This window comes from Sitophilus oryzae, unplaced genomic scaffold (genome assembly GCF_002938485.1).
Source record: "Sitophilus oryzae breed Bouriz unplaced genomic scaffold, Soryzae_2.0 scaffold_1396_pilon_pilon, whole genome shotgun sequence".
In the NCBI taxonomy this organism is placed as follows: Eukaryota; Metazoa; Arthropoda; class Insecta; order Coleoptera; family Curculionidae; genus Sitophilus; species Sitophilus oryzae.
Genome location: NW_022146055.1, coordinates 1,934,537 through 1,961,482, shown reverse-complemented (window position 1 = coordinate 1,961,482; position 26,946 = coordinate 1,934,537). Strand labels below are relative to the sequence as shown.

General features: G+C 32.7%; 1 protein-coding gene across 1 annotated transcript; it reads left to right on the top strand.

Moving 5' to 3' along the window:
• Nucleotides 1-543: 543 nt before the first annotated feature.
• On the top strand, nucleotides 544-25,510 carry LOC115875831 (Bardet-Biedl syndrome 7 protein homolog). The gene is made up of 14 exons (XM_030891356.1): nucleotides 544-707; nucleotides 1,179-1,302; nucleotides 2,789-2,903; nucleotides 2,960-3,089; nucleotides 3,496-3,683; nucleotides 5,604-5,793; nucleotides 6,587-6,777; nucleotides 7,176-7,296; nucleotides 11,120-11,278; nucleotides 11,443-11,648; nucleotides 15,314-15,478; nucleotides 19,405-19,514; nucleotides 22,172-22,402; nucleotides 25,352-25,510. Exons 1-14 carry the CDS (start codon nucleotides 606-608, stop codon nucleotides 25,486-25,488), a joined length of 2,169 nt encoding a protein of 722 aa, XP_030747216.1. The 5' UTR covers nucleotides 544-605; the 3' UTR covers nucleotides 25,489-25,510.
• Nucleotides 25,511-26,946: the final 1,436 nt, after the last annotated feature.

Here is a 26,946-nt window from a genome sequence, read left to right as displayed (position 1 = left end):
TTAGCGTTTGATTAATTATAATTAATTTTATAACGTTTTATCAACTTTTAATACTTAAAAAGTTTGCACATTTATAAGTAGATCGCTGTACGAATTATTTCAATGGAAGATACCTATTCTCTGAGTGTTAGTTCAGTGGTTGTATAGCAGATGGCAAAGGTAGAGGAACATTTTAAAATTTTTTTGCAATAAAAATTTAAAAAATAAATTTAAATTATATTGTAAAAATAATACATAACTGTATCTACCCAAAGAATTAATATAATTATAGAATAAACATATAGCATTACAATACAAATTTTAACAGTAATAATCAGAATCAGATTATTTCACGAGCAAGTGTCTGCATTTACCGCAAACTCTTTTAAATTTAAAATGTTTATAATATTAATGCAAAAATCTATTGTTAATCTTAATAATATCTTATTAAAAATTAATATACAATTATACTAAAGTGTTATTATTACGAGTTGCTAAGGCAATATTGATTTTTCCAAAATACAATACATATTATTCTTGCTTACTGCATGATACAAGCTATTTTTATAAATTATTTAATATATTGATAGAAGCAATTTATAAGCATTATTAAATAAAAATAAATTATGGAGTTGCAGTTATCTAGGGTCGATTATACTGTGATTGGTGTAACAACAAAGAACTGTTTAAAATTACTGCCATCTAATAATTTAAAAGAACAACAAAAGGTACTTAAAAATATTTTGTCTGTAAAATATTACGGTGTACTACCGTATAATCGAATAAAAACGGCGTCAGCGATGGCTATGAAATGACGATCGATGCAATTTCCCATATAATTTTACAATAAAATGACAGCGATCTTCATTTCATAGCCATCGCTGACGCCGTTTTTATTCGATCATACGGTATATCTCTGGTTCGGGGAATAGTGAGTTAACTTATTAGGACCTAGTCCAGGGGCGTATACCGGAATTTGTTTTAGGGGGGTCCAAATAAAAAGTAATGTAGAATATATGCTTTTAGGACGCAATCTTTAACCCAAAAGCCGAATATTTAACTCAATTTATAGATTTAGGGGAGCCTTTTTTAAATTTTGTGTGTTTTAAAAAAGTTACGTGTGAGAACCAGAGATATATGCGATATATGCTAGTACAGTGTGTCCCATTTTCGTGTGTTTATAGGGATTTTATTTTTAGGTGGCAGTGGCGGATAGTGAGGGAATTTTACAAGTTTTCTCAATTAAAAAAGATGACATACAGTTGCATTTTAAAACTTTGCCAGGCCCAGCTATTGCGTCTTTACAAACTGCAGGAACAGCAGGTATAAAAATAATGTAATTCCTCTTAATATATTTGGAATAACTATAACAATAAAAATTTAAAATTAATGAAGTAAATATGTTACACTATCAAAGATGGCGCAGTCGACAGTTTCTACTGATTATTTTTTGTACTGAAACTATTTTTTTTTATGCTGTTTGTTATTTATCAAAACTTTGATTAAAAACAATATATCTGAAAAGTGCTAAAAACCTGGACTGAATAGTGAATTTTACTTTATTAATACTTACCTATTTTTCTCTAAACACCGAGAATAACAGAATAAATCCGTGAAGAAAAATTGGCATTATCTTATACAGGGTATTTTTTATGACGTGACCAACATTACAATATTTACTATGCTATATCTCAATTTTTTTAAATGCGACACCCTGTATATTATTTTCTTCGAGATGCCGAATTAAAAAACGAACGTTTTTTTGCATTTAAATTGTTCCTACGAACGCACGAACCGCCACTGGATCATAGAATGTATTTTCGAGATCTGAGTTTTAAAAAAGATTTTGCATGCCACTTTTGATGGTTTGGAAATTGAAAATACGGGATAGTATACACGGACAACAACATAGGCATACAGAGTGCTACAAATTCGAGGTACGAACATTATTGGTATCTCGGAAACCGTAATAGATACGAACATGGTTCAATTGCGGCAAAGTTGCGCTTTAGGATGTTCAGCAAAATGCCATCAAAAAAGTTTTAAAAATTTCAAGGATTGCTGAGTTTTTTTGGAAAAAACGGATTTTTTTGAAAATCGATTTTATTTTTTTCTGCGGTTATTTTTTAGAAAATCAAAAAAATAACTGCACATTCTCATAGCCACTTTATTAGGGATATTTGATAGTATTTTTCCGAAACAAAAAATATATTAAGTGTGGCATACCACTGTACTCAGGGGACTGAGTTCTTCCAAAACCTGAAATAAAAAAATGCAGGTCCGTATTTAAAAAAATTAAGGCGGCCTCTGTATCTTACAAATTATCAGCTAATTTAAAAATATAAAAATACTATCAGATAGCCTAATAAAGTGGCTATGAGAATGTGCAATTAGTTTTTTGATTTTCTAAAAATTAACGACAGGAAAAAATAAAATTGATTTTCAAAAAAAAACGTCTTTTCCAAAAAAAAAACTCAGCAGTCCTTAAAATTTTTAAACCTTTTTTTGATGGCATCTTGGTGAACAGTGAACATCCTAAAGCGCAACTTTACCCCAATTTAACCATGTTCGTATCTAGTACGGTTACCGAGATACCAATGCTCGTACCTCGAATTTGTAGCACCCTGTATGTTAAAGTGGTTGAATTCTGTTGAATTTAATAGAACAACCAAATGATCCAAACTATACAGGGTGTTTCAATATATAGTGTGCAACTATATATTGAAACTTATTTTAAAAACTTTGTTAAACTTATTTTATCATACTCGGCCCTCTGAAATTACCTATTTAAAGCATTAGATCATTTTAGGTACAGCACATGATAAAATATTTATTGCTTGTGGCAATGAAGTCAAAGGCTACACAAAAAAAGGAAAATTATTTTTGGTTTTTGATTCAGGAATGACTGAAACAATAAATACCATGTAATTATTTATGTTTAAACTACAATATTCAGCAACTGAAATACTTTGTGCTTTAGGTTTGTCTTGGGTAACGAGTTATTTCTATGTGGAAAACATGTTTACAGCCATTTCAGAGATTGTAAGGACGTAGGATCATATTTGTGTGGAGATACAATTGTTGACGTTATAGCTTTCTATATGACAAAAGTAAGTATTTACTAATATTAGACTTAGAAATGTTAATAGAAAGATGTTATGTTAAAGAAAATGAAAATATTTTTATTATTGAGTCATTTAAAAATCTTTTAGCGGAATTTTTTCAGCGCGTCCAATGACATTAAAAATAATTTTGACATGTCATGCTACAACCTTTAAGTAAACCACATTTAAGTAAAGGTAACCCCACACTTAAAAATCAAAATAATCCTAATTTGACTGTAGCCAAGTGTCATTTTAACCAAAGCTTTATCAACAGAGTATCAAATCAAATGTAAAAACCAGGAAAAGTAAATGAGAAAAATTATATATAAACAAGCGCAAATCTACTATACATATTAGGATAAATGAAAATTAAATTAATGTATGCTTTATTTATTATATTTCCTTTTATAAGACAAAAAGACTGACGTCTTTGATAGCATGCGAAGGGAGGATGATCAGAGTGCTAGAGCACGCAAGGGTAACCTGCAGCATGGAAGTTGAAAATTCTCCAACTATTCTGCAGATTTTCGAAGACGACGATTCCAAAACAGTTTTGTTCGGCACTATAGATGGCAAAGTGGGGATCTTGGACGTTGAGAAGTAAATATATTTTTTAATAATTATTAAAATATTTATTCTCGATTTTTAAAATTTATATCTGGATAATTAGGTAGATATATCATTCAAAAACGGAATAAATCGACAATTTTATTAACATTTGAAATTGTCACAACAGAAAGCGACGCCTGGTTCGGGTTCTTTTTCACTTAATGTTTTACTATCCGAAACAGTGCTACATCACACAAACCTCGTACCTGAGTGCTACATCACACAAACCTCGTACTTGAGTTTTGTAGTTTCAAAAACTGCACTATTAAAAACTAAAACACTTAAATATTATGACAAAGCCACGATTTTAATATTATTTAAATGCCATTAATATCGGAACTACGTGAAATACGGAGCGAACTTTTAATTTCTGCCGTATCGAGCGCTGATGCCGTCCGAATTCAACTGAAATGCACCAAGCCTATAATTTTTAAAGTTTTGTTGTGTGACCCTACACTTAAACACTCTGTTTACAATGAGTTATTAAAAGTAATTTTAATAGTATATTATTCAACGAGCATCTAATGGTGGCTCTGTTATTCACGCGGATGAAGTTTATGACACGAGCCGCAGGCTAGTGTCATAAATCATCCAAGTGAATAACAGCCATTATATGCGAGTATAATACTATACTTTATTCAGGACTATAAAAAAAATTTAGATAATATTAATATAAGTTTCTATTTTTAATGTCAAAAAAATATCCACAACAGCGCGACACCGCAACGTGACGTGGCATTTCAATGCTTTCATATAGCCATCTTTATTTTTATTTTGTGCGTACAATCGCATTCCAAGACGCACGGTGGGGTATTAGCATGAAAAAGGTGATCGAAATTCGAAAAAGCAAATGTGTTTAAGATTTTCCAAAAAAGATAAATGATAAGTTAAATCATCTCTGCCATGAATGGCGTTGCTATGGGTGTGTTTAGTTGCATTCACTTGTTTCAACGAAACGTCAAAGTTGTTACTTCTCACATATAAGAGGTATATAAATAGCTAAATTTTATGTTTACAATTATAAATTGTTGTTGTTCTTGTGCTCTTTTTACGTTTATATTATTGTTTTGATTGAAAATGGCTCAGCAAGCTGCAGGTATGTATCCTACAAAAACGTATTATTTATTTTGATATTCCCTATACTAACGATTTTTTTTTGCAACTAAAAGTTAGGCGTTCAGAAAATTTGATTAAATTTGTGACATTTTTATTATACTTAGAGATTTAGTTGCGCATTTCGAAGAATTCAGCATATTGTCTATATACCTTTTACTTAGTAAACATTGGGCTTTCATACAGTAAAATAAAATACTGCAACTTTTTGCGACTTTGCTGATAAAACCAGAAAAACATTCTTGGTTTCCTCTAATTTGCCAATCAGTGATATACTAATGCGAGATGTAAACCGCGATGGCATTGTTGTGTACAAAGCGATCGCATTATTGTCATTAGCAGTATAGCACAATTTGGCATTAGTAGCGACTTTAGTGGTATGGGCATTGCTCGCGGATCAGTCGTAGCTTTAGTAGTATTAGTTGCGATATTACTACTGGCATTAGTGGCATGTGACATTGAGACCGTGGAAACACTGGAACAGTGATTTTTCTTTCTTTTTTTAGAATCGACGAATTATCCTTTGTTTTGTTCATATTATTTCCTCTTTAATTGAAAATAGCAATAATTTATATAAGGTCTACATAAAAAAAATTCGATCATCTATCTGTGTCAAATACCCCACTGTGAGCCGGTTTGGATCGAGCACAGCTCTTGTTTGGAGTTTGGATTGGTGAATAATGAAACCATTATTTACTAGTGAATAATGAATATTATTATATTATTATTTTATAAACTCATGAATAATAATCAAATTATAGACGAGTCGTGGATAAAGTTAATTAATACACGTTTTAGTTTACAGGGTTTTCAAAGATGGTTAATATCGAATGAAAAAAATTCTAGCGCCATTTCTTGTATGGATACTTACGACATGACAGGAAACGGAACCAAGAATCTTATACTGGGCCGACAAGATGGCAACATTGAGGTTTATTATGTCAATGTACACGATGCGATGGACGCGACTTATATAATTTTTGTAGAGGTTTGTGTTTTCTTTATTAAAACATAAATTTGATAAAAAATTTTGCTGATTTTTTGTTGAGTTAATAAAGGTATTTTTGTAAATTGGTCAAAATCTTGGTCTGATTGAAAATAAAACGCAGTCCTAAATATATGGTCGAAAAAAACGACGTTAGGGTTGGCTAGGAAGTGACAACAGCTGTTATTTTAATATTATTATTATTATTAAGTTTATATGACGAAAGTCAGCAATTGTCATTTCAAAGCCAACTTAATCAAAACCAAGCCATGGCACTCTAGATTAAAATTAGAAATTCTATTTTTTATGCCAAAATGTCAAAAGTTGGCATATGATAGGTTGTTCTATTCAGAATGTCATTTTCTATTAAATAAACTAAAGAAATATCGAAGGCGCATTTTAAAAAATAAGAGTTGTAGACATTTCCGGTGAAACAGGAAGTGACCTAAACTAATTGAATACGTCAATCCTGATTTATGTCATATACTGACATACCAAATATGGTTTTTTATCTGAAAAAATTAAAAAAGTTTAGAAGTCAGTTATGAAAACACCCGGTATAACAGGATGGGTGTATTTAATATACAAATGACAAAAATCATAGTTTTCGTATTAGGTATACATCTAAACCTTTGGAGTAGGTCATGAAAAACAATCGTTTAGCATGCATAATAGAAATTGACGATTTTACAATAGAATTATTGAATTTAACTAAATTATGATAATTTAGCTAAATAAGACAATAATTGATGTGATAATTTAATGATTTACAAATTCTGAATTTAATTGATTTTAGAGTGGAAATGAGAGCATTACATCTCTAAAATGCGGTATAGTTTCCGCTGCAGGATACGACGAAATTTTAGTGGTAACATACAGCGGACGGATATTCGGACTGACCACGCAAGTGACCGATGTCAACTTTGACGGTTCGACCGGAAGTTACGTGTTTTCATCGGACACTTCGACAAAGATCAACAAACTGAAGTAGGTAGAGCGTTGATCGTCTGAGCAATGATAGAATTTTATGACAGTAATATAATAGTTGTTGTCTGTCAATTTAATTCAAAAAGAAGTGAGTTTATATATAGCTGATTCCATTTTGACTGTGATTAAAAATTAAAATGACTGTGAGATTAATTATAGATTTAATTTTATCACAAATAATTAATGTTTGGCTTATACAATATGATAGAAAAACGGCGTCAGCGATGGCTATGAAATGAATATCCCTCATTTCATATGTAAAACTATATGGGGAATGTATTAGCATTGATCATTTCTAAGCTTACTGGATGCCGTTTTTTCGATCATACTGTATTATTAAGTATTTTAAATTTTATGTTAATGAATAATGCAAATTAACTCTTTCTAAATAATTCCAGAAGTGAAATTGAGGAGCTGATGTCCAAATTATCTAAGGAGAGAGAAAAATATCAGACTTCTACAGAAAGTACCGGTTTGATGGAACTGTCAGCAATACCGCCAATTTCAATCAATTCTTCAGTAAGTATTGAAGTATTGAACCTGCATTTTGTCTCGATCTGATCTGATTAGATACCGGGTGTCTCCCTAACAATAACACACTCGGACATATTATGTCAGAAAGTATTTGCCTAAAAAAAACAATGGAAAACAGACAAGGAAGGTTTTTAGTTTTTTTTTTCAAAAATAGGATTGATTGAAATATGAGATGAAAATAATTTACATTTTACCATAGAATTTTTCAGTCTGACGGTTCTTGACAGAAACAAAATAAGTTGCCTTATTGAAGTCATTAGGCATACCATTGGGGAATTCTTTAACGCCTTTCATCTAGTGACCACTGATAACGCAACCAACCAACTAACCAAAAGGGACTGTTAAAACGCGATAGTTTCGCAGCTAGCAAAGGGCTTAAAGGTAGAAGTATTTGGGCCGATAACTAATTACTTCCAAACAATAGTCACCCTAGCATCCTTCAGGCAGAAATCTACGCTATCGCAAGATGTCACAACTTATCTCAGATAGATAATTATCGGAAACAAGACATAGATACAGTGCCGGACTTAGGGCTAGGCCAACTAGGCCCGGGCCTGGGGCGGCAGATTTTTAGGGGCGGCAAATTTTGAGCATACCAAAATATTTATCTTTTTTTTTAACTTTTATTTGTTCATAAAATATTTCGAATATAGCCTTAGCCGGTTACATATTTATTTACTTAACTATTATTATTGTTTAAATATATAATTCGCTTGGGTTATTTTTTACTGCATTGTGCCATGCATCCAGTTAATAAATACATAAATACCTCGAATATAAAAAAATAAATTCAAAAACATTAAAAAATTTACTAAAAACACGTTGGTCTGCACGAAATGAAGCTTGCCAATCACTATCTTTGTCTTCCAATGAAGAAAAAACGTTGGAGTCAATTTCTGAAGACGATACCGAAAAGCCTAAACCCCGATTAGATGCTTCTAGTCTCCTTAAACAATTCAAAAGCCTAGAAATGGGTTTTATGGCGGTATTTTGGACAGACGTTTTAAATAGATTAGATGCGGTCAATAAAAAGCTTCAAATGGTGGATATTGATCTACAACTTGCTGCAGATTTATATAGCTCATTGGAAAAATATTTTTCTGAAATTAGAAATCTAGATAATACTAAATCATTTGAGGAATATGAAAGAAGGGCCATAGAATTGTTCGGTGAGAAAGAATATGCGGCAGATAAAAAGAGAAAAGTGAAACGGAAACGACAATTTGATGAAACCAATGATAATGAAACGCTATTTAACGCTAGGGACGATTTTAGGATAAATGATAAATGTATTTAATGTTATTATTGATAAATTAATCCTTGAAATTTCCTATAGGAAAAGTGCCTACAATGACTTTTCAACCACATTTGGTTTCTTTAGTGATTTATCTACTTTAAGTATTGACGACATTACCGATAAGTCCTGACATTTAATAACCTGTTATCCAAATGATTTAGATGAGTCAATGCCTAATGAATTAATACATTTTCGTGAATTTATAAAATGCATTAAGTCAGCAAAAACCATCTGCTAGAGAGCTTCTTAAAGCAATTTATGAAAAAAACGCTCAAGACCTGTTTCCAAATACTTTCATAGCATTAAGAATCTTCACATGTACTTTTATTACTAACTGTTCTGCTGAACGCTCGTTTTCTGCATTGAAACGTATTAAAACTTATTTACGGTCCACACGAAACAGAACGTCTAAATCATTTGGCAGTTTTACATATTGAGTCCGACCTTTTAAAAACTATCAATTACGATGAAGTAATTGATAATTTTGCGAACAAAAAAGTACGTAGGAAACCTTTATAGGCATATAAGCAAGCCTTATAGTTTTGTTGTCCGTTTGTTGTTATTTTATATGAATATTTTAATATTTATTTTATGTTCTGTGTTGATCTGTTCTGTCGGTCTATTCTGTTGTTGGTTCTGTATTCAAATAAATGTTTTTTATATCCGTAATTTTTTTAATTAAAAAAAAATAAGGGGCGGCAATTTTTTTTTAGCCTGGGGCGGCAACTTCGTTAAGTCCGGCCCTGCATAGATATCTTTTCCGATAGTCAAAGCAGCCTTAAGAGCGATCAACTCAGTAACCATCAATTCGAAGTTGGTCAAAGAACGTCTGGGAGAAGCTGAACAAATTAGGAAAAGAAAATAAAGTCCTCCTACTCTGGGTGCAAGGCCACCAAGGGAAAAAGGTAATCAAGAGAAAGGAAACGATCTAGCTAGAAAGGAGGGAACACTCCACTAACTGGACCTGAACGGTTCTGCCTCCCAAGTAGAAACCAACTTTAAAGCGGAACTCAAGAACCTGGAAGACTCCATCTTTAACCTGGAATGGAAATCCTGCACCGGTCTAAGACACTCGAAGAAATTTCTCAAAACTTACGACCGAGAAAAATTGAATAGTTTCCTTGATTTAAGTAAGAACAACCTTCGGCTTGTCGCGGGGACAAGCATTGTTTCCTCAATTAACACCTCAGTAGATTGAAGCTAAGAAACAAGGAGATTCTGTGGGAAAAATGGGCAAGCACCAGAGCAGCTCATCACTGAGTGCACCGAGACGACGACCATCGTGACATAAACTTTGGTACGACTGATATCGGAGATGAATAACTAAGCTCTGTAAATCCGCCTAAGATAATGGCTTTTCTCAAAGCCCTGACCACACATAGATCTATTGATTAATTTCCCTCCCCCCATACAATCTATACTACTGAACTAGAAATTTAATGTCAAACTGCAACGGGTTATGTCAAGAACAAAACTCATACTTTATGATCAAGGAAACTATGCCTTTAAATGAACCTATCTACAGGAGCGTTTTCCCGTTTTACCGCTTTAGTTATACAAGGGTTACACTGTTTAAAGCCAAGCCCGCAGTATAGGCGGGTAGAGGGAAGCTTGTCGGGTAGAGGGTGAAGGGTAATGGGTAGAGGGTAGTACGCAGTAGTGGACGGAAAATTATTAAAGCAATAACCAATCTAATCAAGTTCAATTGCAAATTGTAGCTCCCGTGAGTGTCTTTAGTATCATGCCCCTTTCAAAATTTGCCAGCTTCTGCTCTGTGACAATTCTTATATGAACTTTGTAAATATGGAAAATAAGAAGATGTGGGTGCATGAGTATAACTTGCATAGAGACCATGATGGAGAATTTTTGCGAGTTTACAAGAAAATGCGAAATTACCCTGACAAATTTTTTAATTATGCACGTATGAGTGTAAAATCGTTTGATTTTCTTCTTAATAAAGTTCAAGACAAATTAGAAAGCATGTCTACAAACTTCAGAGAAGCAATTTCTGCAGAACAACGCTTGTGCATTACAATTTTTCTTCCATTTTTAGATCAAAACTACTTTACGCCTGGCTGAAAATATCGAACACGACTGATCCTCAACCTCAAGTAGCTCGCTTGGCGAGTTGCTTTGTGGCTTAAGTTGGTGGGGGATTGCACTGCGGCTAGTTTGGTTGTTACGGAAACATACCTCGCGGGTTACTTGGAGGGTCTCTTGGCGCCTCGATATCCACTACCCTCCAGGTAACTTGCTTGCACTGCGGCCTCAACTTAACAGTCGAGTTTTGATATGAAAAAAAAATCAATATGAAAAAGTCATTATTTTCGTCACTTAATTTTCAATTAATTTTAAAATTTTAGGAAGAAACCACTGTTCCTTCTCCAATTCCCTAATTAAATTGTCTTTATTGTATTTTTTGCATAAAATATATTCCCATAATATAATGCATTTGCATTAATATAATGCAAAATATATTAAAATATATTTTGCATTAAAATATTATTTTAGTTAGCATTGGATAGAAAGTCTGCAACGTATTTTCTAACATTGGAAGCACCAACGGCAATCGACAATATTTTAATACAGTGTAACTCCAAAGTTGAACTTCTGGATGTAGAGAAAAATACAGCAGTGGTCAGTTACAGCCAACCATACAATGCAACAAAAGTAAATATTATCTATAAGCCTTAATAACTATTTGTAACTTTCTAATTTTTCTGTCTGTTTTAGATGTCCGCTGGATAGACTTATAAATTTATTTTTTTGTTTATATGACGTACTTTATTACATTCATATTAAAATTAATTATAAATAAAACTTAAATGTTTCAGGGTAACGCTCAGTTACTGGCCACTTACCGTTGTCAAGTGAATACCAATCGGATTGAATTGAAGATTCAAACATCCGAAGGAGAAAAAGCGGTGTTGCAAGCCTACGTATCGCCAGTTCTGCAGCCAAAGTGCAGCAGGCTATTGCAGTTTGACATTAAAGCTCTATCGTTGCATTATAGGATACACGAGTATGACGATAATAACAGGTAATAAAAACACTAATTTACAGAAAACGGAATAAATGTCAGTTTTTGACTGGTGTTTGATTATTACCGGTTCGGTCTTAATACACTCACAATCGTAGATGCAAAAAAAACGCAACGGAGAAATTATTGGTCAAATTTAAAGTGTTATATTTTTGTTATTTTTAGCCCTATTTTGATGATTTTTTTAGTAAACTGTATATAATTATATCAACTTTAATTCGTAAACTAAGTTTCTTATAAACTTTAGTATTTGGCATATTATACAGGGTTAATCGAGGGGTTGTTGTTTTTACCCTAACTTTAAAACACCCTGTGCCATAATTTCGTTTGTAAATTTTCCTAAAATATAATTTTTCGGTGAAAGCCATGACTCCTGAGCATTTTGTTTTTTGATTCATGTCAGTATATGCTGTGGTTAATTTTTAAAACCGAAATGAACTGATCACGATCGATTCGCAATTTTTTTCAATTATCGTTACTTTTTGATGTAATTTTTTTATGACGAGATGGTTTTGGTGACTTTTTTCGTAACGTCATATTAGGCTGCATTTGATACACTATACTAAATTAAAAAGAAACGCTAAAGACTAACGATACAGTACTGATTTTAATAAACATTAATAACGATAACAGAACTAACGATATTAAGGAAAACATCTGTAATACTCAAGCATACAAATAGAAAAGAAAAATTGTAAAAAATACCCTAATACTTTGAATTGCCTCCCTTGGCTGCTATAACTGCTTTTATATGTCCGTTCATACTGTCACTGAGGCTTCATATATCATATTGCGTTATGTTTTTCCATTCTTCTTTAAGGACCAAGCGAAGTTCATTTAATGAAGCTGGTACCGCTTCGCGACTCCTAACCCACCTGCCCAGCACTTCTCAAACGTCGAACATGATGGGCAGTTCATAGTAGTATATAGTTCATAACTGCGCCATTTAAAGGATAACTGGTCGTCGCAAAAAGCTAGTCAGATTCAGGAGTATGCCACGCATCACGACTATCGTAAATTCTTCGAGGCTGTAAAAGAAGTATATGGTCCAACTAAGAAGGCAAGATGCCCAATCATGGCACAAAAGGCAAACTTCTAAAAGAGGAAGAGCAAATCAGAAACCGCTGGAAAGAGCATTACAGCCATATCCTTAACCAAGAAAACAATCCCAATATGGAAGGACTCAACATAATACCTCAGTATAATAGCCTCGATGTATTAGAGATTCCAATAACAGCACAGGAAATAAAGGACTCCATAAAACAGCTTAAAATCAACAAATCAGCTGGCTGTGACGCGATTCCGGCTGAAATCTATAAGTGTGCAAGTAAAGAACTTATTGGTCATCTTAAGGCTCTCTTCGATGTCATATGGAAAAGCGGAGAGGTACCTCAGGACTTTTGCAACGCGAATATAGTGAATATATTTAAGAACAAAGGAAGTGCATCAGACTGGGGAAACTACCGAGGAATTTCACTACTGGCTACCGGAGGAAAAATTCTTGCAAAAATTATGTCAAACCGCCTGCACCTATATATAGAAAAAATCCTCCCAGAATCGCAAACGGGTTTTCGCACCAACCGCGGTACCGTCGATTCCATATTCTCCATCCGGCAACTACAGGAAAAAGTAAAAGAGCAGCAGTCTAAACTTTACGTTGCATTCATCGATCTAACAAAAGCTTTCGACTCTGTGAACAGAGATGCACTTTGGGCAATTATGAAAAAGTTCGGAGTACCCATCAAATTTCTTACAGTGTGTAAAAGCCTCCAAAACAACAACAAATCAACAGTGTCATATCATAGATCACTGAGCGATCCCTTCCTAACAAACACAGGCGTTAGGCAGGGATGTGTCTTGGCGCCTATCCTATTCAATATATTCATGGCAGCGCTCTCCATTATAGTGGACAGCAGACTACAGGAGAGAGGTTTGGGCATTAGATACAGATACGACGGCGGTCTGTTCAACATAAAAAGACTCAGGGCAAAAACACGTACAAAATTCATCACAGAACTTCAATACGCTGATGACTGTGCTCTAGTTGCAAATACGTTACAGCAATTGCAAGAAATGTTGAACACATATACATGGGCATACGAGACTTTGGGACTTAAACTGAACATCGATAAAACTAAAATCACGTGAACTCCCCCGGAAGATCACAACAATGAACAATGCTATAAAAATCGGAGAAGAACTATTAGAATATGTAGCGGAATTCAATTACCTCGGCAGTTTGATTTCGGAAAAGGCCAATATCGACTCTGAAATTCAGCACAGGATTAGCAGCGCCTCAAGAGCATTCTGGAAATTAAAAAACAGGGTTTTCTGCAATCATAACTTGAGCACAAAAACGAAACTTGCAGTGTACCAAGCAATAATAATTCCCACCATGTTATATGGAAGCGAAGCCTGGGTGCCATACCGCCGACACATGAGCGCATTAAACAAGTTGCAACAGAGACATCTTAGACAACTCTTAAGAATAAAATGGTTCCATCATGTCTCAAACGTATCGGTCTTTGAAAAAGCTAACTGCGAGAGTATTGAAGTCACGATTACAAAGTTCCGCTTAAGATGGGCTGGTCACGTATGCAGAATGCAAGAAAACCGCATACCAAAATCTCTGCTTTACGGTGAGCTTGTAGACGGTAAGAGGAGGCCGGGTGGACAACTCAAAAGTTTCAAGGATATTTTCCACGAAAACTTAAAGGGAATTAACAAGCAGAATGAGTGGGAAGAGGCAGCTCACAATAGAACGGAATGGAGAAGAATTGTAAAGTCAGTTAACAGAGACAACCAAAAAGTAAAGAGGCAACAAAGCAATGAGATTTTTCAATGTCTGGAGTGCGGTAGACAGATAACATCACGTATCAGGCTTTTCAGTCACAGAAAAGCTCATGAAAGAAAACGCCTTGCGTGACCATCTTCTGATGCGTGTCAAATACTCGTCAGCGAGTAATGGCAGTATGTATGTATGTATAGTTCATAATAATCACCAAAGCCGCCTTGTCATATTGAAAAATAACTTCAAATAAAATGATAATTGAAAAAATTTCAAATTGTTGGTGGCAAGTTCATTTCGCTCTTAAAAATTAACCAAGACATGTATTGACATGATCCAAAAAACAAAATACTAAGGAGACATGGTTCTGACCGTAAATTATATTTTAGGAAAATTTACACACGAAATTATTGCACAGGGTGTTTTAAAGTTAGGGTAGATAAACAACCCCTCGATTAACCCTGTATAATATGTTAAATACTAAAGTTTATAAAAAGCTGAGTTTACGAATTAAAGTTGACATAATTATATACAGCTTGCTAAAAAAAATCATGAAAATAGGGCTAAAAATAAGAAAAATATACCGCTTTAAATTTGACCAAAAATTTCTCTGTTGCGTTTTTTTTTTGCATCTGAGTGTATAAAAATAGATGCCATCTTAAATTAAACTCGGCTGGTCCGAAATTGTTCAAATTTGGCATGTGTATTGTGTATTTACGATACATAAACCTTTAAAAATCGACTTTGCTGTAAAATCAATAGGGGAGTCAATATTTGAACAGTTCAAAATATGCATGGGATTTTCTGTTTCCAACAACGATGCACCACCCGGTATATTGGTTTATAATGTGATGTTATATAGTAGATTTCTTTTTAGACCTTATAGTAGTTTAAAACTGAGAGGAACTTTCAGTCTGGCTGAAATACACAACTGGGTTGGGCAATGTCTGCCAGAAGTTCCTGAAAAACATCTCTTTTCAGACGAGACCATCCTATATTTTCAGTGCAGTTTGATAGACACAGTTTTAATATGTACATACAAGTAAATATATTATTAATTATTATACACATATACACAGTAGTAAATGAAGGAGTTGCCAAAAAAATTGAGAGGTGATTGCTTGATAAGGAATAAGAGGGGTTTTTCGATTTGACAAAGTTATTTGGTTATACAGGACGAGTCTTAAATAAGTGCAAATATTTTCAGGGCCGGTAGATCTCGATAAAAGGCCGAAGTCCAAAATATCTCAGTTATTTTACTTTCAAAATTAAAAAAAATGATTTTTTGCTTAAATTTTGAGAACCACTTGATTTTTTTTGGGTTTTCTCTCTTGCATGTAAATTTAATCTACTACCTATGCTGCCATAATCTCAAAATATTATGTTTTTCAACTGAAAATTGAAAAAATTCTAAATTGTTTTCGAAAAATATCAAATTCTGAATTTTTTTACGAAAAAAACCGCATAGACGTGTTTCGGGGTCGAAATATACCACTCCTAAAAATATTTGCATTTATTTATGACTCACCCTGTATAAGGATTTTATCTCAGAAACTCGCACTAGAAAGCTCAAATTTGGTGTAAAGATGGAACTAGTCATTACTAATACCGTTGATTGAATGAAATAAGCTAACCTAACAGTTCTTTCAATCAACTCTAATACACTATGATAGGTCTACTTTTTACATAGACAAGAAGCTGCTCCACACACACATAAAATGTTTTACTATATTTTCTGTTTACTCACAATTAATCTTAAAATAAAAAATATTAATTGTATAAAAGTTGATTCTCACTATACTTTCCGTTTCCATTCCATATTCGTTCCGTATTTTTATTGTATTAACGCTATAACGTTTATTCTACAATTTATATCATTACGAAAGTTTTATGTTAAAATTTTGTATCTTTTGAAAAAGGTAATAGATTTAATTAAGAGGTGAGAGGTGAGAGGTTAAGAAATATCAGCAAACTTTTAACAAAGCTCGCACAAATGTACAGGGCCGTTCCTGGCGATCGTGCAGGGCGTGCACGCACGTAGGCGCAACATTTTGGGGGCGCAAAATCAAAGGGTCAATCAGTACTTTGTAACAAAAAACCGATACGCTTTCTTGCCAATAAACAAATACTTAAACCATCATAGGATAAAGTTTGCTTAGCGTCTTTTTTGCGTTGGCCGCACCGAATAAACAAGTCTAGGGCAATCTGTCGGCAATACATTGATCTCATCTATTTATTTTTCATTTTATTCGTTTTATGGAAAGCACTGTTCATTAAAACGTCGTATCCTATCTTATAGGGCTTGTTTCTCTCTACAATTTCCTGTCTCACAATGTACCGTTTGTGTCGGAGAAGGGATCATAGTTTCATAGTTGTCGATTTTCGAAAGAAATCAGTACATGTATATTATTTCGTATATTTTGTATTTTATTGATTTTATGGAAAGCACTGTTCATTAAAATGTTGTATCCTATGTTATAGGGCTTGTTTCTCTCTACAATTTCCTGTCTCACAATGTACTGTTTGTGTCGGGGAAGGGATCATAATTTCATAGTTGTCGATTTTCGAAAGAAATCAGTACATGTATATTATTTCGCATATTTTTCATTTTATTGATACTATGGAAAGCACTGTTTATTAAAATGTTGTATCCTATGTTATAGGGCTTGTTTCTCTCTATAATTTCCTGTCTCACAATGTACTGTTTGTGTCGGGGAAGGGATCATAGTTTCATAGTTGTCGATTTTCGAAAAAAATCAGTACATGTATTATTTCGTATTTTTTTCATTTTATTGATGTTATGGAAAGCACTGTTCATTAAAATGTTGTATTATGATATAGGGCTTGTTTCTCTCTACAATTTCCTGTCTCACAATGTACCGTTTGTATCCGGGAAGGGTTCATAGTTTCATAGTTGTCGATTTTCGAAAGAAATCAGTACATGTGTATTATTTCCGAATTTTAGTTTATTGTTTTTATGTATTTCATATAAAATGGGTCAGTTTTTCTTTAGGGTACTATTTTTGTTACTAAATATTTGTGGTTTTGTTTGTTTTATTTATTTAATAAATGTTTTTATACTTTAATTAGAATAGTTTTTTTTACATTTCCAATTACATATTGCTCGTTTGTCGCAGAATATAAATTCTTTAAATTTTTGAGATTAAGATTAAAATATATAATTGATTTAAATATAAGAAGGGCGCACCAAAGAATGCTGCACGTAGGCGCCAGATACCTGAGGAACGGACCTGCAAATGTAAAGGTAGGATTTCCTAACTGCGTCGAGACGCATGCGCCTGACGTGTGCGTTTTTAGATGCGCTGAACGCGCGGCGGCAAACGCACCAGGTTGTGTTTTTCTATCAGCGTTTCATATTAAAATAATGTTCTGGAAAAAAATATTTTAGTTGCTATGCAAATTTGTTGTAACAAATTTTGATATTTTAAAGCGTGTGTAGTTTTGAACATGGAGAATATTGTGAATTTATTATTGTTACAAGAAGAGGAGGATGAAGAAGCAATGATACTTTTTCATGTAGTTCATGTATAAAGGAAAAAAGAAAACCCGAAAAAGAATTATTTAAAAAAAGGGAAACTAGTGTCGGTTTTTTTGTATATCTTATCGCGATTAAAATTAATAATAGTAAGACCAAACCCTGTAAAACATATGTTTATATATTTTGTTGTTACAAACCTGTTCTCTTTAGTTTTTCAGAAATATATTTCCATATGTTCTCCCGTATTTGTTGATCTTTATAATCTTTTTGTCCACTGTCATAAATAGCAGGGTGTTCAGCTATGAACTCTATTATAATAGTTGCTCATACTCTTCAGGCAAAAATTGTAATATTTTATGTTTCATTACAGTTGATTTTTCCACTGTAGACATGTCTGTTTTTATAATAATTAAAAAAAATATTATATTATTAAATATTAATAAAAAAGAACGCATACACATTCCGTATACTTTTCACTATGAAAACGCAAAGCATGTGCGTCTAGACTCTTCTCGAGGGCAGTCATGCAATAACCGCATGCGATTGCCGGACACTGAAGCGTCAGACGCTCACATAGGAAATCAGTTATACATAATTGCACTGACCCAGTACCTCGCGTTTATCGCATGCGTCGAACGCATACGTTTCGACGCAGTTAGGAAATCCTACCTTAGATCAGAGCTTAGATATTGACAACGCTGTTTCTGATACGCTTCAGTTCGTCCGCCAAAAAACTGTACGGAAGGAAAGGTTATGGAACGGAAGGGAAACGGAACGTATAGTGTGCATTGTCCTATTTATTTACATGATATACTATTTTATGTAAACGGAAGGGAGCTGATATGGAAGGTATAGCGAGAATCAGCCTTAACAGTGAATTCAGAAACTTTTTGTCTTAAAAAAAATTATGATGATTAAGGAGCAATTTAGTAATCCTTCTTTGTCTCTACATATATCTTTTTCTTCATTAAACATTTAACAAGGAAAAAAATAAATTTTAATATTAGTAATTTTATTAGAACATCATTTAATGGATTATTAATTTTCTCTCGTCATTGTTTTTTTACTTTTTTTCATATTAAATGTGATTTTTTTAGAAGAAACTATTTTTGAAAAAAAAGAAATATTGCAGTTTAATATGCATTCTAATGCTTTTTTTGAATTTTATTTAATTTTTAAGTCCAACTTGATATTTTAATAATTACTATCTAACTTATAATATCTGTAGTTATCTGTAGTTATTAATCTGGGCATATATGCATTTGTAAGTAAGGGATCGTCAGTTGTTCCGTCACTTCAATCGTATTTAAATATGAGATGCCATTTTTAAAATAAGCCAATAAAATTACATAAAATCTACAACGGATGACGCATGAATGATGCATGTAAAATCCGCTATTTAGTTTTCACTATTTTAAAAAAATATCAAATATATGAACCACACATTAAAATAAACGTCTTTTTTTAAGAAAAGGAGAAGCTGATTTTCAGTCAGACAATTTGACAACGTTGTGCATTTTAAAAGAAGTGCTAACCGTAGAAGCAACCAAAAAGAAAACAAAAATTGATATAGCAATTAGTAAGTAATTATACAATTAATGCACTCACAATATATTTTTGATTACATACCGTATGATCGAGAAAAAACGGCGTCCAGTTGCCTGGGCAATATCGATCGATGACATTTCCCATATAATTCTATACTAATATAAAGTGTGTCAATTTTAAAACTTCCCACCCTTAATATCTTTCTTGCAGTTGCAAAAAAATTGCTTCTCAGGAAAGACACGTCAATTTTATTTGTAAGGGGGATACTGTAAATTAATATTTTTAGCCTTTTTCTTTTAACCCCCTAGGAAGGGGAGATATCACCCTTACCATCTTAAATGGGAATGGGGGTCAAGTGGCACATCGTTTTAAAGGGCGTTTAATTATCTTTTCAGTGGTATCCTACTTTGTTGCTTTTTGTCGAGTGGTTTCCGTATAATCACGTTTCAAAGTTGCAGAAACAATTAAACATGCCTGCACTGAGATTTTGGTTTTCAGTCTAGTGTTTACACAAAAATTATTGCAATGGATCTCTTTATAGTACAAAAGATTAGAAGATCACATTACACCACTTACGCCCTATCGTATAAGTTGATCAGAATGTTGTCCATTTTCCTGTTAACAATAATAAAGTGTGTTTCCAAACTCCTTCATAACATTTCGGAAAACTTCACCGGGAATTGACCGGCATTCTGCTGTAATTCGCCTTTTAAGATCATCAATATCAGTAGGTTGTGTTCTATAAACAATGGATTTAAGATGTCCCCAAAGAAAGAAATCTAAGGGTGTTAATCCGGTGATCTTGGAAGCCATTCAATTGGTCCCCTTCTGCCAGCCCATGTACCCGGAAACCTCTCGTTTAACCACTGTCGGATCGGAAGAAAATAATGAGGTGGAGCCACAGTCCTGCTGGAATGTTAACAAATCCTCCTGTATAACTGATTAGAGGTTGCCACTCATTCGAATTTAAGAAAATAAACGTTAATGTTTATGACGTTTTCTGTTTATTAGTATTTCGACCCCCCTAGAAAAATATAATTGCTACGTCCATGTTTCCAATCTTCTAATTATTTGTACTACAAGGAGACCCATTGCAATATTTTTTATAAACACTAGCCTGAAAACCATAATCTCAATGCAAGCATATTTAATTGTTTCTGCAAGTTTCAAACGCGATTATTCGGAAACCTCTGGACAAAAAGCAACAAAGTAGGATACCACTGAAAAGAGAATTAAACGTCCTTTAAAACGATGTGCCACTTGACCCCCATTCCCATTTAAAATTGTAAGGGTGACATCTACCTCTCCTAGGGGGTTAAAAGAAAAAGGCTAAAAATATTAATTTAAAGTGTCCCCCTTACAAATAAAATTGACGTGTCTTTCCGATTTTTCATATTTTTAACTGCAAGAAAGATATTAAGGGTGGGAAGTTTTAAAATTGACACACTGTATAAAATCCTTAAGTGACTGACATACTGATTAATCACGATCCTGATCAAACCACTCAACGTAAGAAGTTCAATTTTGGCATACAGGTTGATTCTAGGGTAGTAGAGGTTCGATAAGAAGGGATTTTTCGAAATTCCAGTTCCAAGGGGGTGAAACCACCCCTCAAATATTACAATATTTTTTTATTTAACAAACGGTCAAGTTTCCGAGAAAACGCTTAAAGACGTATATTTTATTTTGTTTTTTTACATATTTTAAGATTTTTTAAAGATGTATACAGGGTGTTTCGAAAAATCAGGTCATTGATTAATCACGATCCTGCTTAAAGCGCTTGACGTAAAAAGCTGATTTTTGGAAAACGGATTGACTTTATGATGTAGAGGTTCGATAAGAAGGGAATTTTTCGAAACTCGAATTCTAAGGGGGTGAAACCACCCCTCAAATATTAGAGTATTTTTTATTTAAAAACCGGTGAGTTTTTCGGAAAAACTCTTAAACACGTATATTTTATTTTGTTGTTTTACATATTTTAAGATTTTTTAAAAAATTATACAGGGTGTTTCATAAAATATGACCATTGAGTAATCACGATTCTGCTTAAACTCCTTGGCGTAAAAACCTTATTTTTGGCAAATGGATTTTTTGAAAGTCAAATTCCAAAGAGATGAAACTACCCCTCAAATATTACCAAGTTATATAATAATATCGCCATATTATTTTTTCTTATGCTGACATAAATATGAGAACATTTTATCCAGTTTGTATGTTAATGGAAATTCTTGCTTATATTAATTCGCGAACGAAGTCGCGGGTACACGCTAGTTTACATATAAAATGACAGCGATCTCCATTTCATAACTCATAACCAAAGCTCATAACCATCGCTGACGCCGTTCTTTTCGGTCACACGATATAAGATACCTCTTCAATTAATCATAATATGCGAGAGTTGTTTTTTAAAACAACACTTTCTAAAAAACACAGTTAACTAACTCTAAATGCGTCTGTTAATTTATTAAAAATTTTATTTTTTAAAATTATGTTCGATAGTAGAGTGAACCCTGATGCTAATTGATGCATCAGCGATGACTATGAAATGAAGATCGCTGTCATTTTACACATAAAATTATATGGGGAATGTCACCGATCGTCATTTCCAAGCTAAATTTATAAAAAAAAATTATACGTTATTTATAGATTTTTTCATTCAAATATAACATGTGTTCTGTGTTGTTGTAGATATAAATGATCAGTGTTTAGATCACGTGATCAAGAAGATCGAACCAAAGCTATTGGAACATAAGAAATTGATAAAAGATAAAAACTTGTTTGATGCCCTCAACGAATTGGAGATCAGTGAAGAAGAAAATGTCAAATATCTTTCACCAAAGTATAAAAATTTGTTGGAGAGGAAAAATACACTAGTAGGCCATTTTAACAGTTTTCCTGATTATTTATCCAGATTATATGGTAAATTTATAGCTTTATAAAATAATTTATTGTTATTATAGAAATCGTAACTGACAATTGTAAGTTTCTTTGTAGCTGGTAATATACAGGGTGTTCTATTTTCGCTTGTTTTACAGGGTTTGTCGTTAATGAGTAGACATACAAAGATGAGGTTTTCACATCACTGTGCTACTTTTTTATGAAACTAAAGATGCTACACAGATTTGTCCTAATCCACTTACTTCCTGAAATACGAATACGGACCAATTGTATCTTTTGAGTTTAAATATCTTTGATACGGGCGAAAGCGAAAATGTTGTATTTTTTCTAATAGCTTATCGAAAAGGTGAAAACTAATTCCCATAGAATTCTTCAGTGACGTAACTAGATTTTTGCTACGAGCTGCCATTTTTAAAATATGGTTTTAAAAAAAAGGTTATTAAAAGATACTGAAACTTATGTTTTTTTAATGGAATATGATATACCGGGTGCGTCTCAAAAGTGGCTCACACTTATACCTTTTTTATTTTTATAGATAAAAACAAGTTTTGGTATTTTAGTACATGACATAAAATAGAATTGATTGACATATTTAATTGTTTTTGGTCACTTTCTGTTTCATCGGAAATGACCACAACTACAACTTTTGATTTTTAAATGGCACCCTCGGTATATGTTTACTTTATTCGATAGAAAATGATATTTTGAATAGAATAACATATCATATGTCAACTTTTGACATTTTCGCTTAAAAATCCTATTTTAAATTTCAATCTAGAGTGCCATGGTTGTGTTAAAAACATTAATTTTTAATCAAAGAGCATTGGAAAATTTGATTTGATAGTCTAACGTTTTTCGTGTCATATTAAATAAATAAATAAATGCCTTTATTGTCAAAAAAATTTTCAATTTGTAGACGGAGGTAAACTAAACAAACAAAATAAACAAACAAGGTACACAAACAAACAAACAAAAGATAATACAAAACATTATACAAATAATATTGTCAGTCTTATTGTTTAAAATAAACATTTATAAATGTTTACAATGTCAAAGAACAAAAAAATAAAAACAACATTCAAAAATATTTAGCTAGTTTATAGTAAATATCAATGACCTCTAAATAAATTTATTTCGATGTCATTAGTAAATATAGCAACAGCAAACATTAGACCAGTGTTTACAAGATCAAATTCGATTTTCAAAATATAATTCATTTACAGCGTAGAAAGCCTTGTCTAGTAAATAAGAAAATGATGTTATGGATTTGATTTCAAATGGCAGGTGATTGTGCATTTTTTTCGAGTTGTATAATATTGAACTTTTAACTAACTCTGAGCGTGGGGTAGGTAGATAAAGATGTTGCTCCGCTTTCCTGAGTGGATAAGTGTGAGATGGCTTTTCTTGAGAAGCTGATACATGGTTACGTATTAGGCAAATGGATTCAAATATAAATAAGGAAGGAAGAGTCAATATTTTTAATTTTTTAAAAAAGTCCTGGCAATGAGTTCTGCTGTTTAGTCCCAATGAATATCGAACAGCTCTCTTCTGGAGCTTGAAAATGCGGTCAAATTGAGTCGCACAACACGTACCCCAGAATGGAAGGGCATACCTGAGGTGCGACTCAAAAAGTGCATAATAAACAGTTCTAGCCACTGACAAGTTAAGCTCCTTAGAAACAGATCTTAATGCAAAACAGGCAGAGCTCAATTTTTTCGACAAAGCTTCGATATGTATGTCCCATTTCAGAGAATTGTCTACAACAAGCCCTAAGAATTTTACAGATTTTACGACGTCAATGGAGGTGTTGTTAAGTACAAAAGGCTGCAGCGAGTTTTTATACGACAAAGCTTTAGTTTTAGAAGTGTTGAGACTCAGGAGGTTCGAGTCGCACCAAGATTTAATAGTAATTAAATCATTTGATATAATCCTATGAAGTGCCGTGACGTCCTTGTTGCTCCAAGTGAAGCTAGTGTCGTCCGCAAAAAGACATATCTTGCCACTGATGTTTATGTTAGCAATGTCGTTAATAAAAAGAAGAAACAAAATAGGGTCTAGTACTGAGCCTTGTGGCACTCCACATTCTATTGGCTTGCTAGAAGACAACGTGGTATCCACCCTCACAAGTTGACTTCTGTTGCTCAGATACGACTTAAACCATTCGAGAGATGTTCCCCTGAACCCATAGTGCTCCTGTTTATTAATTAGGATCTTATGATTTACACAATCGAACGCCTTAGAAAAATCAAAGAAAATTGTTGCTGTAGAATGTTTCATGTCATGTTTCTTCAGCAACATTACCAGAATTCTTATCACTATTCTGGCCGGTTAAAAGATACCCAAATCGTATTTTAATGATATCTCAATTTTTTCAAATGGAACAAGGGTGGCTCATTTGCCTATGTGGAAAAAGCATTTTTTTACGAATATTTTCTTACTATATATCACTTGGTATTTCGAGTCAAATTGTCCTTGATGAACTATGCATGTTACAATAATTTCAAATAAACCATATGCGAAAATGTCAAAAGTTATCATAATATGTTTGACATATTATATTATAATATGTCATTCTATTCACAGTGTCATTTGCTATCGAATAAAATAAAAAATATCGAGGGTGTTATTTAAAAATCGAAAGTTGTAGTCATTTCCGGTGAAACAGGCAGTGATCGAAAAGAATTCAATACGTCCATCAACCCTATTTTATGTCATATACTAATATACCAAAACTCGTTTTTTTATCGGCAAAAATAAAAAAGTTTTAGGGGTGAGCCATTTTTGAGACGCACCCGGTATATCATATTTTTATTTTATTTGCGTTGTTAAGAATCCCGATTTATGTCATATACTAACATACCAAATTTTGTTTTTTTAAACAACAGACACAACACTTTTGAAAAACACCCGGTATATTTTTAATTAATAATTAATTTTATTTTTTTCATGTGTGTTTTATTTATTTTTTAGATGCGATCCTCAACTTGTATAAGGATTATAACAAGCTAAAAGGAATTCAAGTCACAAGAACTAAAGTTATGGAGATAGAGGAGTGCTTGCAAAACTATTCCTACGCTTCTTTAATTAGTTTGTTTAAGCCTTGTTAAATGTCAAGCAACAGTAAGAATAAACGTGTATAATAAAAATAAAGTTTGTTTTAGTTAAAAAGAAATACATAAGTCTAATAATCTCGTCATATATTCGTACAGGGTGGGCCAAATTGGACACTTTGTATAGGGAACCCCCCTTTTTATTAGAGATAGACGAAAACTAATATAGGTGTCTGAAGCTCAATTTTATCAAAAACATTAATAATTTACAAGTTATTAAAAGAAAATTTGATTTTTTATATGGGACACCCTGTATATTTTTAATTTAGTGAAAATAACTTAAAATTAGTTATAAAAAATATAGCATATTTGATATTTTGCTCTATTCCTCTTCGAGATATAAAGTTTTTAAAGACTCGCCCATTTTGAATAAGTATAGGCTTTGAACCATGCTGAGCGGCAATTAAAACGAAAATAAATATTTGCAATGAAAGATGCAAAATTTTATAACAATTTAAGCTATATCTAACAACAACAATATATTTAAACTATCTCTAATAACAATAATAATAAATAACAAACCAAGACATGAGATTTTGCTACAGGAGGTGTGCGAAATGTTGTTCGAAATGTCTTCTCTTATGTACATACAGGGTGGGCCAAATTGGACTCTTTTAAAGGAAAACACCCTATAGGAGATAGACGAAAAATATTATCAATGTCTGGAGCTCAATTTTTGTCAAAAACATGATGGTGAAAACCGCATATCGATATCTGTTACTACTGCTTCGGAACTACGGGGTGTTTTTTAAAAATGTGCATTTATAACAAGTCGCTGTAACCTTTTTGCTATGGAAAATTTTGTATTATTATAAAATCATTTCCAAGGCACTTTTTTACGTAGAATTTAATGGTTTAAGCACAGATAACATATGTTATCTGTGGTTTAAGTATAATTTTTTTAAAATTAATAATTTAAGAATTATCAACAGAAAATTTGATTTTTTATATGGGACACCCTGCATATTTTTACTTTAATGAAAATAATTTAAAACTACTTTTTAAAAATATAGCACTTGATATTTTGCTCGATCCCTCTTCGAGATATATAACAATAATAATAAATAACAAACCAAGACATGAGATTTTACTACAGGAGGTGTGCGAAATGTTGTTCGAAATGTCTTCTCTTATGTACATACAGGGTGGGCCTTTTTAAAAATTAATAATTTAATTATTAAAAAAATTAATTATTAAATTCTACTTAAAAAGGTGCTTTGGAAATGTTTTCATAAAAATACAAAATTTTCCATAGCAAAAAAGTTACAGCGATTTGTTGAAAATGCACATTTTTGAAAAACACCCCGTAACTCCGAAACGGTAACAGATATTGATGTGCGGTTTTCACCATCATGTTTTTGATGAAAATTGTGTTCCAGACACCGACATTAGTTTTCGTCTATCTACTATAGAAAAGGGCGTTTCCCTTTAAAAGCGTCCAATTTGACCAACCCT